This window comes from Podarcis liolepis (genome assembly GCF_965112155.1).
Source record: "Podarcis liolepis genome assembly, chromosome: 2".
In the NCBI taxonomy this organism is placed as follows: Eukaryota; Metazoa; Chordata; class Lepidosauria; order Squamata; family Lacertidae; genus Podarcis; species Podarcis liolepis.
This window is the reverse complement of record NC_139555.1, coordinates 128,293,631-128,312,145: the sequence shown is the minus strand read 5'-3', so window position 1 is coordinate 128,312,145 and position 18,515 is coordinate 128,293,631. Positions and strand designations below refer to the sequence as shown.

At 45.3% G+C, this 18,515-nt stretch overlaps 3 protein-coding genes across 9 annotated transcripts in view; 2 read left to right on the top strand and 1 right to left on the bottom strand.

The window, feature by feature from the left end:
- The window catches only part of LOC310702286 (uncharacterized protein), a 176,427-nt gene extending 167,636 nt beyond the window's left edge, over positions 1-8,791 (top strand). For all 7 annotated transcript variants that reach the window (XM_083493683.1, XM_083493684.1, XM_083493688.1 and 4 more), the window contains one exon: positions 1,621-8,791. In XM_083493683.1, the coding sequence (XP_083349809.1) occupies positions 1,621-3,242 (1,622 nt within the window). In that variant the 3' untranslated portion in view covers positions 3,243-8,791. The remainder of the gene's footprint in view (positions 1-1,620) is intronic.
- Positions 1-18,515, bottom strand: part of LOC310702297 (uncharacterized protein) — a 636,573-nt gene that overhangs the window by 506,136 nt on the left and 111,922 nt on the right. The gene's annotated exons all lie outside the window — the stretch shown is intronic.
- Positions 11,960-18,515, top strand: part of LOC310702287 (uncharacterized protein) — a 213,331-nt gene continuing 206,775 nt past the window's right edge. The window contains exons 1-2 of the mRNA XM_083493693.1: positions 11,960-12,055; positions 17,422-17,559. Coding sequence (XP_083349819.1) covers positions 17,460-17,559 — 100 coding nt within the window. The 5' untranslated portion in view covers positions 11,960-12,055; positions 17,422-17,459. The remainder of the gene's footprint in view (positions 12,056-17,421; positions 17,560-18,515) is intronic.

Sequence of the window (18,515 nt, the reverse complement as noted above, 5' to 3'; positions counted from 1 at the left end):
GAAGACTCAGGGGACTCAGCGTCAGAAGAGTCTAGGAAGGGGAAGACCCCAGCGGACAGGCGGACCCAGAGGAGGAAAGAGCAAAGGAAGAGGTGGAGCAAGGCCAGAGTCTTAAACTGGTGTCTGGGGGGAGGAGATTCAGACGGAGCTTCAGCGGTCTAGAGTTTAGGACGTAGAGCTGCGCACCACGGCTTTGAAATCGAAACTGAACTTCAATAAAGACTTTTGTAAATAGTAACGCACTGGCGTTGGTCCTTTGTGAGCTGGGACCTTGGGCAGCTCTGACACCTTCCAATGTCAGAAAACTCACTGATCCCTGCTTTGCAGTCTGAATGCAGATGGGGCCTCTGTGTGTTGTCTTTTTCTTTTTGGAATAACTTCTTATTTGCTTTTAAAAACAAGGAACATAGGACTAATAAATGATACAAATATGTAGACTAAGTCTTCACATGCCATTTGCATATCAAAAATAGCAGAATAAATTTGCAGGAATATCTAGTAACATATGGTTCATCATTAGTGGTCAGTGTATGAGTTCTGGGTTCATGAATTGGTTTGAACTGAGTTATAGTCACTTTTCCTCTTCTGTTGCTAATGAAAAAATACAGAGTTGGTCTCCTCATGGACATGGGAGGGGGATTCAAAGTGAAGAAAGTGATTTATGTATAAATTTAAATTTAGACCAACCAGATTGAGGCAACAACTGATGGGGAGTGTTCAGGTGAAGGTGTTGCTGTTTGTTTCACAGACGAGACGTGGACGTTCCATACATACCTGCATGTGATGAACTTCAACTCTTTGGCTGGAGACCAACAGCATCTGGGATTCTAATATCCCCCACCGTGAACCCAGAATGGAGGGATATCAACTGTTTCCTCTGTGAATGTTCTGTGTCTAGTCATGCCTGTTAAAACAGTGACCAGGCTTCTCTGAACCACCCAGGCCTTCTTAAATGCCGGCTTCAGAGTTTTTAGGGAAGTTGATGTAAATTCTGTCAGGCTTGTTGTTTTGGCTTCTGTTTGCATTTGATTGACCAAAGAGATGACTGACCTTGGAGATGGAGTGGATTCCAGGATTGAGCCAAACAAAATCTATCCCAGATAAAAGCCAAGCAATATCTCAGTTAATACCAGCGCTTGAAAAGCAGTGGAAAGTATAGGAAGGCCTCCCATCTCTCCCTTCAGTTCTTCCTCTATCACAAGCATTCATTAACTTTGTTCAATAATGGATGTGAAGCACGTCCCCTTCGCTCTGAGTGGGGTTGGGGTCTGGGGCAGCGATGCAGAGTTAGCATGACTTACGCTAACATGGCAGTGCATTGGTGGGGGAGGGGTCAGGTGGTGGGTTTGATGGTTCTGTGTCTGCACCCCTGTCACAGTATGCTAACAGTTGCGCTCCACTGGTATCAAGAGAGTAAGGCGCCCCACAGGCATGCTCAAATGCTGTGAGGGTCGAAGATGCCACACATCGACAATGACATTAAGTTAGACGTCAAGGATGTCCTCTTGAGGCCGAAATGGAGCACTCTCAAGTCTTGCAGTGAGGTGGGGGGGGCATTGTTCAATAATCTGGAGCGCCATTTGTTTTTGAGGCGCTAATTAGTTTCTCTCTTCATTGCAGATGGTGATGAATTGGAAGGGGAGAACAAGGGGGAAGTCAACAGAATCCACATAGTGGAGAAGTCATATAAACATTCAGAGTGTGGAGAGAACATCCGTCAGAGCTCCCAGTCCACCTCCCGTCAAAGAAAGAGCTTCGTTCAGAGGAATAGCCTCACTTCACACAAAAGAGGACAGAGCAGGGAGAAATTGTATCAGTGCAGAGAATGTGGAAAGAGCTTCAATCAAAAGGGTAATCTCACTTTGCATCAAAGAATTCATACGGGGGAGAAACCCTATCAGTGCTTGGAATGTGGAAAGAGCTTTAATCAAAGTGCACATCTCAATTCCCATCACAGAATTCATACAGGGGAGAAACCGTATCACTGCTTAGAATGTGGAAAGAGCTTTCGTCTGAGTAGTGATCTCACTATCCATCAAACAATTCATACCGGGGAGAAACCCTATCATTGTTTAGAATGTGGAAAGAGCTTCAGGCTCAAGCAGAGCCTCACTTCCCATCATAGAATTCATACAGGGGAGAAACCCTATCAGTGCCTGGAATGTGGAAAGAGCTTCAGTCAGGGAACCCAACTCACTTACCATCAAAGAATTCATACAGGGGAGAAACCCTATCAGTGCTTCAAATGTGGAAAGAGCTTCAGGCTCAAGCAGAGCCTCACTTCCCATCATAGAATTCATACAGGGGAGAAACCCTATCACTGCTTGGAATGTGGAAAGAGCTTCAGTCAAAGCAGCTCTCTCACTTCCCATCAAAGAATTCATACAGGGGAGAAACCCTATCAGTGCTTTGAATGTGGAAAGAGCTTCCATCACAGCACCTCTCTCACTTCCCATCAAAGAATTCATACAGGGGAGAAACCCTATCAGTGCTTTGAATGTGGAAAGAGCTTCCATCACAGCACCTCTCTCGCTTCTCATCAAAGAATTCATACAAGGGAGAAACCCTATCAGTGCTTGGAATGTGGAAAGAGCTTCAGTCAGAGCACACATCTCACTTCCCATCACAGAATTCATACAGGGGAGAAACCGTATCACTGCTTGGAATGTGGAAAGAGCTTCAGTCAGATGGAGAAACTCATTTCCCATCATAGAATTCATACAGGGGAGAAACCGTATCACTGCTTGAAATGTGGAAAGAGCTTTCGTCTGAGTGGTGATCTCACTTCTCATCAAAGAATTCATACAGGGGAGAAACCTTTTCATTGCCATGAGTGTGGAAAGAGCTTCAGTCAAAGTATCGCGCTGTCTTCCCATCAAAGAATTCATACAGGGGAGAAACCGTATCACTGCTTGGAATGTGGAAAAAGCTTTCGTCTGCGTGGTGATCTCACTTCTCATCAAAGAATTCATACAGGGGAGAAACCCTATCAGTGCTTGGAATGTGGAAAGAGCTTTCGTCTCAAGCACAGTCTCACCTCCCATCAAAGAATTCATACAGGGCAGAAACCCTATCAGTGTTTCGAATGTGGAAGGAGCTTCACTGATAGCTCCCATCTCACTCGCCATCACAGAATTCATACAGGGGAGAAACCTTTTCATTGCCATGAGTGTGGAAAGAGCTTTCGTCACAATTGCAGTCTCACTTTCCATCAAATAACTCATACAAGTCAGAAAGTATAAGTGCTTCAAATGTGGGAAGAGCTTCAGTTAAGTCTGTGGGAATGTTCAGGGATGCAGGAGAGGATATATTGCCTGATTATATCCTTTCCAACTTGTATTAACAAATTCTACAATTTAGCAGAGTAACATTCCCCTTTTTAAACTTGTGCAGCGGATGCGTTTGCTCACGCTCGCTAAAGCCTTTAAAATACGTTTCGTTGGCAATATTCCCCTTTAGTACCTCATCAAAAGATAGACATGGCACAGTCTTCTATAAAAGTATGAAAAAAGTTTACTCACTCACATTCTGTTCACAAATGGATCCCAGAAGGCAGACTTAAGTTAGAGAACTAATATACCTAGAAACTATCCCATAAGGAGACATACCTTTTGTCCTCTTTCGGCTGGAAGCCGAGAGAGCATCTTAGGCTAAGCAGATGTTGGTTCTTCAGCAAATGTGGTCAGAGAGAGAGATGGCTGACCACTCCTGCTCTTTAGTTGCCTGGGCAGGTGAGGTCACGTCCACCTCTAGTCACATGCAGAGGCAGCCTAGGAGAAACAGGAAGTTCCAACTGGCTGGTCCAAACATCCCCTTTTATGTATGTTATGATGCTTTACTGAGAAATGATTTGATTGTAAATAAAGCTCAGAAGACCCTAAAGGACTATTTTGAGTTGAACCTGAATCCCGGAATTGAAGCAAGGGTCGTATGGGATGCAAGTAAAGCTATAATGCGAGGTTTTCGGATTCAACAGAATTCTGTCAGGAAAAAAGCACAGAATGAGTAAAAGGAAAAAATTCTGTCTCAATTGAAAGGGAAAGAGAAAAAACTGAGATGTAACCCCAAAAAATCAACAGATTGAAAAGGGAATTAAAGCGTTACAATTTCAGTATTCACAAATAGTAAACTAATAAATTGAATGGAAAGTTAAATTAATGAAACAAAATACTTTTGAATCGGCAAATAAATGTGGAAAATTATTGGCTTGGCAATGAAAAAGAGACAGAAGGAGAGTACAATAATCAATATTATGGAGAATGGCAAGAATATTGAGAACCCAGCAGAGATTAGAAAATGCTTTCACAAGTACTACAAGCAGCTTTTTAAAAAGAAAAAGAAGAAAATGAAAAAATGGAAGAGTTTTTGGACAAAAATGGATTGCATAAAATTCCAGCGGACAAAAAGAACCTACTAAATGAACTGTTTACAAGACAAGAAGTTGAAGTGGCAACTGACCAAATGAAAATAGGCAAAGCACCAGGACCTGATGGTTTAACATCCATATATTATAAAATATTTAAGGATTGGCTGATACAACCATTGATGGATGTTTGTAACAAGATTTTACAGGGGGACAAAGCACCTGGGTCCTGGAAAGAGGCATTCATCACTCTGATACCTAAACCAGATACAGATAGAGCTCAAGTAAAGAATTACTGACTAATTTCTTTGTTGTTGTTTAGTCGTTTAGTTGTGTCCGACTCTTCGTGACCCATGGACCAGAGCACGCCAGGCACTTCTGTCCTCCACTGCCTCCCGCAGTTTGATCAAACTCATGCTAGTAGCTTCAAGAACACCATCCAACCATCTCATTCTCTGTCGTCCCCTTCTCCTTGTGCCCTCCATCTTTCCCAACATCAGGGTCTTTTCCAGGGAGTCTTCTCTTCTCATGAGGTGGCCAAAGTCTTGGAGCCTCAGCTTCACGATCTGTCCTTCCAGTGAGCACTCAGGGCTGATTTCCTTCAGAATGGAAAGGTTTGATCTTCCTGCAGTCCATGGGACTCTCAAGAGTATCCTCCAGCACCATAATTCAAAAGCATCAATTCTTCGGCGATCAGCCTTCTTTATGGTCCAGCTCTCACTTCCATACATCACTACTGGGAAAACCATAGCTTTTACTATACGGACCTTTGTTGGCAAGGTGATGTCTCTGCTTTTTAAGATGTTGTCTAGGTTTGCCATCGCCTTTCTCCCAAGGAGCAGGCGTCTTTTAATTTCGTGACTGCTGTCACCATCTGCACTGATCATGGAGCCCAAGAAAGTAAAATCTCTCACTGCCTCCATTTCTTCCCCATCTATTTGCCAGGAGGTGATGGGCCCAGTGGCCATGATCTTCGTTTTTTTGATGTTGAGCTTCAGACCATATTTTGCACTCTCCTCTTTCACCCTCATTAAAAGGTTCTTTAATTCCTCTTCACTTTCTGCCATCAAGGTTGTGTCATCTGCATATCTGAGGTTGTTGATATTTCTTCCGGCAATCTTAATTCCGGCTTGGGATTCATCCAGCCCAGCCTTTCACATGATGAATTCTGCATATAAGTTAAATAAGCAGGGAGACAATATACAGCCTTGCCGTACTCTTTTCCCAATTTGGAACCAATCGGTTGTTCCATATCCAGTTCTAACTGTAGCTTCTTGTCCCACATAGAGATTTCGCAGGAGACAGATGAGGTGATCAGGCACTCCCATTTCTTTAAGAACTTGCCATAGTTTGCTGTGGTCAACACAGTCAAAGGCTTTTGCATAGTCAATGAAGCAGAAGTAGATGTCTTTCTGGAACTCTCTAGCTTTCTCCATAATCCAGCGCATGTTTGCAATTTGGTCTCTGGTTCCTCTGCCTCTTCTAAATCCAGCTTGCACTTCTGGGAGTTCTCGGTCCACATACTGCTTGAGCCTTCCTTGTAGAATTTTAAGCATAACCTTGCTAGCATGTGAAATGAGTGAAATTGTGCGGTAGTTGGAGCATTCTTTGGCACTGCCTTTCTTTGGGATTGGGATGTAGACTGATCTTCTCCAATCCTCTGGCCACTGCTGAGTTTTCCAAACTTGCTGGCATATTGAGTGTAGCACCTTAACAGCATCATCTTTTAAAATTTTAAACAGTTCAGCTGGAATACCATCACTTCCACTGGCCTTGTTATTTGCAGTGCTTTCTAAGGCCCATTTGACTTCACTCTCCAGGATGTCTGGCTCAAGGTCAGCAACCACACTACCTGGGGTGTACGAGACATCCATATCTTTCTGGTATAATTCCTCTGTGTATTCTTGCCACCTCTTCTTGAGGTCTTCTGCTTCAGTTAGATCTTTACCACTTTTGTCCTTTATTATGGTAATCTTTGTACGAAATGTTCCTTTCATATTTCCGATTTTCTTGAACAGATCTCTGGTTCTTCCCATTCTGTTGCTTTCCTCTATTTCTTTGCATTGCTCGTTTAAGAAGGCCTTCTTGTCTCTCCTTGCTATTCTTTGGAAATCTGCATTCAATTTCCTGTATCTTTCACTATCTCCCTCGCATTTTGCTTGCCTTCTCTCCCCCGCTATTTGTAAGGCCTCGTTGGACAGCCACTTTGCTTTCTTGCATTTCTTTTTCATTGGGATGGTTTTAGTTGCTGCCTCCTGTATAATGTTGCGAGCCTCCACCCATAGTTCTTCAGGCACTCTGTCCAGCAAATCTAAATCCTTAAACCTGTTCCTCACTTCCACTGTGTATTCATAAGGGATTTGGTTTAGATTGTATCTTACCTGTCCAGTGGTTTTTCCTACTTTCTTCAGTTTAAGCTTGAATTTTGCTATAAGAAGCTGATGATCTGAGCCACAGTCAGCTCCAGGTCTTGTTTTTGCTGACTGTATAGAGCTTCTCCATCTTTGGCTGCAGAGAATATAATCAATCTGATTTCGATGTTGCCCATCTGGGGATGTCCATGTGTAGAGTCGTCTCTTGTGTTGTTGGAAAAGCGTGTTTGTGATGACCAGCTTGTTCTCTTAACAGAACTCTATTAGCCTTTGCCCTGCTTCGTTTTGATCTCCAAGGCCAAACTTGCCAGTTCCTTTTATCTCTTGATTCCCTACTTTAGCATTCCAATCCCCTATAATGAGCAGAACATCCTTCTTTGGTGTCACTTCTATAAGGTCTTGTAAGTCTTCATAGAATTGGTCAATTTCAGTTTCTTCAGCACCAGTAGTTGGTGCATAAACTTGGATTACTGTGATGTTAAAAGGTCTGCCTTGGATTCGTATCGAGATCATTCTATCATTTTTGAGATTGCATCCCAGTACAGCTTTCGCCACTCTTTTGTTGACTATGAGGGCCACTCCATTTCTCTTACGGGTTTCTTGCCCACAGTAGTAGATATGATAGTCATCCGAACTGAATTCGCCCATTCCCGTCCATTTTAGCTCACTGATGCCCAGGATGTCAATATTTATTCTTGCCATCTCATTTTTGACCACATCCAACTTACCCAGGTTCATGGTTCTTACATTCCAGGTTCCTATGCAATATTTTTCTTTACAGCATTGGACTTTCCTTTCGCTTCCAGGCATATCCGCAACTGAGCGTCCTTTGGGCTTTGGCCCAGCCGCTTCATCAGCTCTGGATCTACTTGTACTTGTCCTCCGCTCTTCCCCAGTAGCATGTTGGACACCTTCCGACCTGAGGGGCTCATCTTCCAGCGTCATAACTTTTATATGCCTGTTGTCTTTGTCCATGGAGTTTTCTTGGCAGGGATACTGGAGTGGCTTGCCGGTTCCTACTCCAGGTGGATCACGTTTGGTCAAAACTCTCCACTATGACCTGTTCATCTTGGGTGCCCTGCTCGGCATAGTTCATAGCTTCTCTGAGTTCTTCAAGCCCCTTCGCCACGGCAAGGCAGTGATCCATGAAGGGGACTAATTTCTTTATTGAATGTCAATTATAAAATATTTGCAAACATTTTGGCTACAAGATTGAAGAAGGTTTTGAATAAGCACATAAATAAAGATCAATCAGGTTTTTAACCTGAGAGGCATACGAAAGATAATACAGTGCGGGGGAAAGAAAATTCACAAAGGTTTTGAGAACCACATTTTCCGAGGTCTCTTAATTGAAGTATGGGTTAGGGGCTTTGAAAAGACTCAATATGGAGGCCAAATGGCCGAAATATTGGGAGATATTAGAACAAGAAGGAGATAAATTGAAATTGCAGAGTTTTGAGAAACTAAAAGATAAAGTGCGAGATTGGTAAAATTAATGAATGTTAGAATGATGTTGGATTGAAATTATGTGGTTTCTAGCTGTAATGGTATAAAAGAACATGAAAAAATGTTTTTTTATAAGTAAAAATTTAAAAATTTAATGATATAATAATTTAAGATTAAAGATCTGGGTAGAATAAAGAGGGAAAGAAACTGCTAAATTAATAAACTGAACTGGAATACAAGAAAGGGAGGTATGAGGAGGTTCGGGAAACAAGTTAATGAAGAAAATGTTATGAAAAGATAGATTGTTTTTAACTATTCTTATTTTGTATTTTTTCTTTGTCTATTTTGTAATGTAAAACCCTAATAAAAATTTTATATATAAAAAAAAGAGAAACAGTTTCTATCCAAATGCGATTTTGGTTTTAAATGCAGTGTAAGGTAGTCTCTATGGGAGTATATTGTCTTTAATTATGGGGTATCAGAGTTTTTAGGGGGCTAACAAGGTTGGGATAGCTGGCATAGCAGGCTTGTTGGTTTTTGAATGTCTGATGTACATTTTTTCAATTTCGTATGGGACAATGACAATAAAGATTATTGTATTGTATTGAGACTCATCTGGAAAGCGCCATTTCATGTTCCTTTCCCCACTTGCCAGGAGTCTGAGCTCCATTTGGGGTTTCTCCTTCTGCACCCCAAGGTTCCTCCAAGGCCTTGGGGAAAGAAACTGAGGCAGGCTCTGCTTGCTCCCCAGGGCCCTTCGGCGGTTGGGGCTGTGTCTTCCTCTGGCCATGGCACCCCCAGGAAGCCTTGGAAGAAAGGCAGGAGACCCTCAGCAGAGAACAGCCAAGTCCGGTTCTTCTCCGCAATGGCTTCCTCTTCTGAGCTCCCTCTCTTTCTTGTCTGAGCTGGACTGGGAGGACCCCAGTTCAGCCAGTTCCCTAGAGTCCCCCCACTGCCTCCTGAGACCCACAGTGATCAGGAGTGGGAGCGACTTCTCCTGTTCAACTACCGCCTGAGGGGGAAGAACAGATGTCTTGGCCCATTTGGGGGGCAAATGAGGGCCATCCAGAAAAGGCTCCTGGGGCCCCGAGGGGCCAGCAGGGGACTCTCCAGCCTCGTCTGGGGAAGAGCCCCCCTTTCCCCTATTCCTGCAGGTGGAGCCCTTCTCCTGGCGCTGACTCTTGGGGTGACCAAGGATGCTGCTCCGGGGGTCAAACTCCCCTGAGGGAACCCTCCACCTTTGAGGGGATAAAGCCCTTATTATTATTATTACTACTACTACTGTTATTCTCCTCCTCCTCCTTGGGCCTTTCCCTCCTGGCCCCCTTCGCAGACCCCGGCGGATCCCCCAAGGCCGCTTGCCTGGCGTCTCCCAAGGGAGAGGCCTCCTCCGTGGGGCAACATGGCGAGGAGAGAGGCTGCCCTGCGGAGGCCAAGCCATCATGGCAGGAAGACGGCTGAGGACCAAAGGTGCCGCCCTCCTTCATCCGGGAGGAGAGACCCCGAGAGCGTGGGACCCCCGAGGCCCACAGGGGAGCCATGGCGTCTCTGGGAAAAACAAAATGGCCTTCCCTCCTATTTCGGAAAAGGGCGGGAAACCCCTTCTTCCTGGCCCTGCCGCCTCCTGGGCTCCTCCTGGGCCTGCCTGGCCATGGGGGGGGGGAATCCAGCTGCCCCCAAATAATGGGGGGAGAGAAATAGGAAGAGAAGGAAGGAGAAATGAAGGAGAAGCTGGGAGGGGAGCAGCCATGAGGGAAACTCAGAGGGGGGGAAACTCCCTCAGGAAAGCGGGCGAAGGAGAGGAGGAGGCCCCGGGGAATCTGAAAGGGGATTGGCCAGCTGCCCAACGGAGAGGCCTCTGATTGGTCCAGCCCGGCTCTGGGGCGGGAAATGGGGCTCCTGCCTCCAGGAGGTTCTGGGAGCCCCGGAGAAACTGGTTTTCTGGCAGGAAACTCGGGGAAAGGATGGCAGGGGTCCCTCTGGCTCTGAACCGGAGTCTGGTCCCCTCTCTCCACCATCCTGGTCTTCCCCTTCCTTTTTCATGCGCCCCCCTCCTGCCCCCCCTTCCTCGCCCGGGACTCTTCCTCCTCTGAAAAGCGGCTCCAGAAGCAGAAAAACCCGTATTTTCGGGAGGGGGAGGGGTCTCCTGGCTGGGAAGCCCCCCTCCCTCTCTCCCCCCCCCCTGAGCTGGAGGGTGTTTCTTGGGGGGGGGTGTCTGGAGGGAGCCATTTCTGAGCCCAAGGCACCTCCCGCCACTAGGCAGCCCTTCGCCTCTTCTCCCTCCCAGCCTTTCGTTGGGGTCCAGGAGCCTCTATGCTGGGGGAGGGGGAGAGCCGAGGTAACCCCCCATGGACCCCCCCCCGTCTCCCTTGCGGTTAGTCTGGTGGGATGTGGGCTCCTTGGGGCAGAGGGAGGGAAGGGGGGCAGCCCCTAGAGCAGGAAAACTGAAGGCAGGGAGAGTGAGGGGAGGACTCGGCTTGCCAAGGGTTAAGAGGAGCAGAGCTGGATTCCTAGAGAGGGCGGGAAGTGGAGGGGGAGGGGGCGAGGTCCTCCAGAGCAGAAGCCCCTCCCTCCCTCCCTCCCTCCCTGCTTTCTTCTCTCTCCTTTGCAAAAGCCCCTCCTGGACTCGGGTGAGTCTCCTCTCTCTGCCCCCTTAGTGTGTCCTGGGAAGACGGGGGTCCCAGGGGGGCAGGGAGGGGGCATGGGGGTCCCTGCTCAGATCATGCCTGGGGGGGGAGACCCCCAAGTCAGGGAGCAGAGGGTCCTCCTTTGTCCTCTCTGCCAAGCCAGGGAGGGGCCAGTTCGCAGGAGGTCTGCAGCTCTGTTCTTCCTTGGGATCCAGATGCTGCCTTCCTTTTGGGGGGGGGCTTTGGGTCAAGGAAATAAACCCCCTTCAGAGGGAGGGAAAAGTCACCTTTGGGAACAGAGGCTGCAGCCAGAAGGGAACATTCCCACGTGGGGGGAGCACAGGGAGAAGAAAAGCCCGTCTGCATCTCCAGACCACTTCCTGTGTCCCAGATGCAACAACACATGTCTCTCCCCCAGATCTCACTCCCAAAGACACTCTTCCATGGTCCCCTAAGACAGACGGATGCCAACCAACCAACCAACCATTCCCTCCCCTCCCCCTCCTGGTGCCCCTTGAAGTTGGCTTGAGGGCAGGGGGAGGGTCCACCCCACCAGATGAAGGGAGAGGAGGTCCTTCCATCTGGAAAATGGGAATGCTTGCAAAGATTTCCATGAAGATGAGTGCCGCATAGATAATAAAATATTATTTTGTGGAATTCCCCCATTTACACAAAGATTAATACAGTGGTACCTCGGGTTAGGAACTTAATTTATTCTGGAGGTCCATTTTTAACCTGAAACTGTTCTTAACCTGAGGTATCATTTTAGAAAACGGGGCCTCCGCTACCACCGCCGTGCGATTTTTGTTCTTATCCTGAAGCAAAGTTCTTAACCCGAGGTACTATGTCTGGGTTAGTGGAGTCTGTAACCTGAAGCGTCTGTAACCCGAGGTACCACTGTACCCATCAATTAAATACACAACAAATTTGTTACAGAAAAGAACAGAGCAATGTGTAGAAAAATATCATCTTTATTCTCCCTTTTTCTATTAGGGTCCAGTGTGCTTTGAAGACGTAGCTGTTCCTTTCAAATTCAAATTCAAAATCCTTTATTAGGCATAGCACACCTCACAATAACACACAAACATCATATACAGACTGTATAAAATACGGGCTCAGCGAACACAATTTATCCCAGTCCTATTGCTGTTCCTTTCACAGAGGAGGACTGGGCTTTGCTGGATCCAGACCAGAGAGCTCTGCAGAAGGAAGTCAAGGAGGAGAATCCTGGGATCGTGGCCTCTCTGGTAAGGCTCCCTGCTGGATCATAAGATCAGCTTTGAAATTCCATACAGATCTCTGAAGGACAAACCTCCTCTATTTTGAGGGAGCCCCATAGCGCCACCTGCAGCACCTGAGATGTTAACACACCCACAACTCTCCATAAGAGATGCATCTCCTGTTCTGTCTGGGAATATTCTTCCACCAGTCCTGCCTTTTCCAACCAGGATGAGGCTGCTCTGAGCTGCCCAGGCCTTCTTCCATGTAGGCTTCAGAGATATTGAGGAAATGGAGGTACATCCTGTCTGATTTTCTATTTTCCTTTCTACATTTGTCTGGCTTCGTTCTTTTGGTGAACCTAATTTTCCATGAAATATTTCTTGCAGGGGACTGTTTAGAATGTGGAAAAAGCTTCACCTAGGAAACCAGTCTCAATTTCCATTAAATAAAACACAGCAGGGATAATCATAGAATTTTAGGAAATGGTATAAGGCATATGGTATAACTGGTATTAGGAAACTTCATGAGGAATTAAGGGGAGAGATAGAGTTGACCCGGAGTAGTTACAAAATTTATGGTCTCTCCCCGAGTGCCAGGGACCCTCCTCCAAAGAGAGCTTTTTTTTTTGTCGGAATAATTTCATTTCCCCCAGTTTTTGGCAATTAATATTCTCGCTGCCACTGTGCCGTAAAGAAATATTTCCTTTTTTTGTTTTGCTAAAATGTTGTTCAAATGTTTTCTTTAGTTCTTCATACACCGTATCCCAGAAGCCCTTGATTTTATCACATGGCCACCACATATGCAGAAGTGTCCCCTCTACTTGCCTCACAAGCCGTAAAATTCCAACTCTCCTTCCATAATTTTTCCCATGATGTTAATTGAATAGGTTTCCCTAAATCCATAGCCAATTTGATCATTACCGCCTTTACCTGTTCATCCATATCCTTCCACTCCACTAAGATTCCATACATTTTAGAAATTATGTTTATTTTGTTTTGTAATAATTCTTTATCCAATACTGAAATTGCAAAACCCTTTTTCTTGTCAGCTTTGAAGACCTCATTTATTTGGTGATACTGGATCCACCCTGTTAGGTGGTGTTTTATTTCCTCCCGCAGTTTGGTCAAACTCATGCTGGTAGCTTCGAGAACACTGTCCCACCATCTCGTCCTCTGTCGTCCCCTTCTCCTTGTGCCCTCCATCTTTCCCAGCATCAGGGTCTTTTCCAGGGAGTCGAGTCTTCTCATGAGGTGGCCAAAGTCTTGGAGCCTCAGCTTCACGATCTGTCCTTCCAGTGAGCACTCAGGGCTGATTTCCTTCAGAATGGAGAGGTTGGATCTTCTTGCAGTCTGTGGGACTCTCAAGAGTCTCCTCCAACACCAGAATTCAAAAGCATCAATTCTTCGGCGATCAGCCTTCTTGGTGGTCCAGCTCTCATTCCATGCATCACTACCGGGAAAACCAGAGCTTTAACTATATGGACCTTTGTTGGCAAGGTGATGTCTCTGCTTTTTAAGATGCTGTCTAGATTTGTCATTGCTTTTCTCCCAAGAAGCAGGCGTCTTTTAATTTTGTGACTGCTGTCACCATCTGCAGTGATCCTGGAGCCCAAGAAAGTAAAATCTCTCACTGCCTCCATTTCTTCCCCTTCTATTTGCCAGGAGGTGATGGGCCCAGTGGCCATGATCTTAGTCTTTTTGATGTTGAGCTTCAGACCATATTTTGCGCTCTCCTCTTTCACCCTCAATAAAAGGTTCTTTAATTCCTCCTCACTTTCTGCCTTCAAAGTTGTGTTATCTGCATATCTGAGGTTGTTGATATTTCTTCCGGCAATCTTAATTCCGGCTAGGGATTCATCCAGCCCAGCTTTTCGCATGATGATCTCATCTGCATATAAGTTAAATAAGCAGGGAGACAAAATACAGCCTTGTCGTACTCCTTTCCCAATTTTGAACCAATCAATTGTTCCATATACAGTTCTAACTGTAGCTTCTTGTCCCACATAGAGATTTCTCAGGAGACAGATGAGATGATCAAGCACTCCCATTTCTTGAAGAACTTGCCATAGTTTGCTGTGGTCAACACAGTCAAAGGCTTTTGCATAGTCAATGAAGCAGAAGTAGATGTCTTTCTGGAACTCTCCAGCTTTCTCCATAATCCAGCACATGTTTGCAATTTGGTCTCTGGTTCCTCTGCCTCTTCTAAATCCAGCTTGCACTTCTGGGAGTTCTCGGCCCACATACTGCTTAAGCCTACCTTGTAGAATTTTACGCATAACCTTGCTAGCGTGTGAAATGAGTGCAATTGTGCGGAAGTTGGAGCATTCTTTGGCACTGCCCTTCTTTGGGATTGGGATGAAGACTGATCTTCTCCAATCCTCTGGCCACTGCTGAGTTTTACAAACTTGTTGGCATATTGAGTGTAGCACCTTAACATAACAGCAGCATCTTTTGAAATTTTAAATAGTTCAGCTGGAATACCATCACTTCCACTGGCCTTGTTATTAGCAGTGCATTCTAAGGCCCATTTGACTTCACTCTCCAGGATGTCTGGCTCAAGGTCAGCAACCACACTACCTGGGCTGTACGAGACATCCATACCTTTCTGGTATAATTCCTCTGTGTATTCTTGCCCCCTCTTCTTGATGTCTTCTGCTTCTGTTAGGTCCTTACCACTTTGGTCCTTTATTATGGTAATCTTTGTACAAAAAGTTCCTTTCATATCTCCGATTTCATTGAACAGATCTCTGTTTTCCCCCATTCTATTGTTTTCCTCTATTTCTTTGCATTGCTCGTTTAAGAAGGCCCTCTTGTCTCTCCTTGCTATTCTTTGGAAATCTGTACTCTATTTCTTGTAGGTCTGCCTTGGATTCGTATCAAGATCATTCTATCATTTTTGAGATTGCATCCCAGTACAGCTTTTGCCACTCTTTTCTTAACTATGAGGGCCACTCCATTTCTTTTATGGGATTCTTCCCCACAGTAGTAGTTATGATGGTCATCTGAACTGAATTCGCCCATCCCTGTCCATTTTAGTTCACTGATGCCCAGGATGTCAATATTTATTCTTGCCATCTCATTTTGACCACATCCAGTTTACCTTTCGGCTTTGGCCCAGCCGCTTCATCAGCTCTGAATCTACTTGTCCTTGTCCTCCGCTCTTCCTCAGTAGCATGTTGGACGCCTTCCGACCTGAGGGGCTCATCTTCCAGCGTCATAACTTTTATATGCCTGTTGTCTTTGTCCATGGAGTTTTCTTGGCAGGGCTACTGGAGTGGCTTGCCGGTTCTTCCTCCAGGTGGATCACGTTTAGTCTAAACTCTCCACTATGACCTGTCCGTCTTGGGTGGCCCTGCACAGCTTAGCCCATAGCGTCTCTGAGTTATTCGAGCCCCTTCGTCACAACAAGGCAGTGAAAGTGGCCCAATTAAATTCCATATTTTTCTTTCCCCCAGTTATTGCTCCTTGAGGTGAAATCCACCAGGGGGTTTTAGGTTCTAAGACCACTTTATGTTTTTCCTATACTCTATATATCAATTTTCTTATTATATGATTCAAAATTGATTTCTTTCCATGTTTTAATATAATTGTCTTTAAATAGATTGGTGTTTTCATTTGTCAGCCAGATTCCCAAATACTTAGTTTTATTTACTGTTTCCAATCCTGATATTTTCTTTAGTCCTTCTTTTTCCTGTGTTGACATATTTTTTGCTAGCATACTAGTCTTATTTTTATTTAATTTAAATCCTGCCACTTCCAAATTCAAGGATTTTCCCTATTATTTCTGGTATGCTTTCCTCCAGATTTTCAGTAGTTAGAATTACATTGTCTGCAAAGGCCTTCATCTTGTGCGACTTCTTCCCCCTTGTTAGACCTTTTATGCCCTGGTCACTCCTTGTTGTCATTGCTAAGAATTCTAGTACCGTAATAAAAAGTAGAGGCGAAAGGGGGCAGCCTTGTCTGGCCCCCTTACTTATTTTACTTCTCTTATTTCACTATTTAGTATCAATTTGGCTCTCTGATTTCAATATATTGCCTCAACACCCCTAAGAATATATTCTGCAATTCCTGTATTTTTTTTCATGAATGTAATGGTTCTAGGGGTTGCTCGTGCGTAAGCCTGTGCAAACACCTGGCTGGGTTGCCTAAGTGAACCTTTTCTGTCCGGACAGCCACTCACCCGTGGCTGTCTCAATCGCTGGCAGAATCCGTCAGTGGGCGTTTCTTAAACTTCTTCCAGCAAAGAAGCTCTTTGACGCCTAGTCTCCTCCTACTCTCTCTGCGCGAAGCCTTCTGCGCAAGGAGGGCGTGGGCAGCGGAGGACCCCTACTCTCCCCGCTGGTCCCAGGCAAGGAGTCATGGGACCGCCTCGCCGCTTCCCCCATCTGCCCCCCTTCTCCACTGGTGCTACGCTGATTCTCTTCCCCAGAAGATGGGCTGCTTCTCCCGATCCCTGGACGCTCTCTGGAATCCCTCTGGCTTTTGCTCTCTCCCTCCAGCACTGATGGCAGTTCCCTGACAATGAAGCTCCAAGAGATGTTGTCAAAGACCTATTCCGTGTCTATCAGCATCAAAATGGCTTTTTTATCTGATCTTGCTTCTAAATATTCTAAAATATCAATTATGTTTCTCATTTTATTGTGCATGTGTCTGCCTGGTAAGAAGCCAGCCTGATCTCTGTATATTATTTCATTCAATACTTTTTTTTAACCTGTTAGCTAGGATGTTAGCAAATATTTTATAATCATTATTGAACAATGATATAGGTCTATAATTTTTGATTAGTGTTGGATCTGCTCCTTGTTTGGGTATCAGTGTGATAAGTGCTTCTTCCCATGATTTTGGTATTCTTCCTTCTTTTAAAATTCCGTTCAGTACTGTTTCATTGGTTCTGATAATCTATCTTCTAACTTCTTATGAAATGCCGCCGATAATCCATCCGTACCTGGGGACTTTCCTATCTTTGCTTTTGAGATTGCTGCACCTCCATCATCGCTGTTGGTACATTTAGTTGTTCTATTTTCCAATCTGCTATTGTCAGAAGTCTATTTTGTGCTAAGTATCTTTCCATTTCCTCTTGGTCGCCTTCTTTTGCACGGTAAAACTTCCTAAAGTAATTTAATTTTTCTTTGCATATTTCTTTAGGATCTTCAATTATTTTTCATTTCTCTATTACTCTCTCTTCTTATTCTTTCTTTAATTGCCACGCAAGTAGCCTATCTGATTTTTTGGCACCACTGGAGAGGTATAGAAATGGGGCTTCTGTTGGGAAGGGGCCGCCCCATTTGTGCTTCTCCAGGGGCAGAAGAATCCCTGCAGGGCCTCTGAGGCTCCCTTTCCTTCTTCCTCTCTCCCAGGACCCTCCAGCTCGTTCTGGCTCCTTGTCTCCTCAGGAAAGATAAAAGGGACGGATTCTGCAAACCTAGTGAGGATGGAAGGGGGAAGATGGACGGTTGACCTGGTCAGGTTGTCTCCTGCGTCCCTCCTCTCAACCTCTGAACGTTCCCTCCCAGGGACCTCCGAGAGATCTGGTGAGTCCCAGGGGAGGGGAGATGGGGACATGGAGGGATGGAACCGGAGAGGAATTGGGGTGTGGGGGGGAGGCAGGCGGATGGAGATGGAGAAGGGGAGCACCTTTTTGGGCTCCGCCACCTGCCTGCCTTCCTGCACCTTTGTCATCTGCAGGCAATTTGAGCCAGGAATAGATCACAGGTCCCTGCCCTCCCTGCTCCCTGTGATGAATTGGCAGCTCTAAATGTCTAAAACCTGTTCTGTGATCTGAATGCCCTGCCAATGTCAGCCAACTCACTGATCCTGCTTTGCAGTATGAATGCAGATGGGGCCTCTGTGTGTTGTCTTTTTCTTTTTGGAATAACTTCTTATTTGCTTTTAAAAACAAGGAACATAGGACTAATAAATGATACAGATATGTAGACTAAGTCTTCGTGTGCCATTTGCATATCAGAAATAGCAGAATAAATTTGCAGGAATGGCTATATATCTATATATATCTGGGTTCATGAATTGGTTTGAACTGAGTTATAGTCACTTTTCCTCTTCTGTTGCTAACAAAACAATACAGTCTCCTCATGGACATGGGAGGGGGGTTCAAAGTGAAGAAAGTGCTTTACGTATAAATTTAAATTTAGACCAACCAGATTGAGGCAACAGCTGATGGGGAGTGTTCAGGTGAAGGTGTTGCTGTTTGTTTCACAGACGAGACGTGGACGTTCCATACATACCTGTATGTGATGAACTTCAACTCTTTGCCTGGAGACCAACAGCATCTGGGATTCTAATATCCCCCACCGTGAACCCAGAATGGAGGGATATCAGCTGTTTCCTCTGTGAATGTTCTGCGTCTAGTCATGCCTTTTAAAACAGTGACCAGGCTTCTCTGAACCACCCAGGCCTTCTTAAATGCCGGCTTCAGAGTTTTTAGGGAAGTTGATGTAAATTCTGTTTTTGCTTCTGTTTGCATTTGATT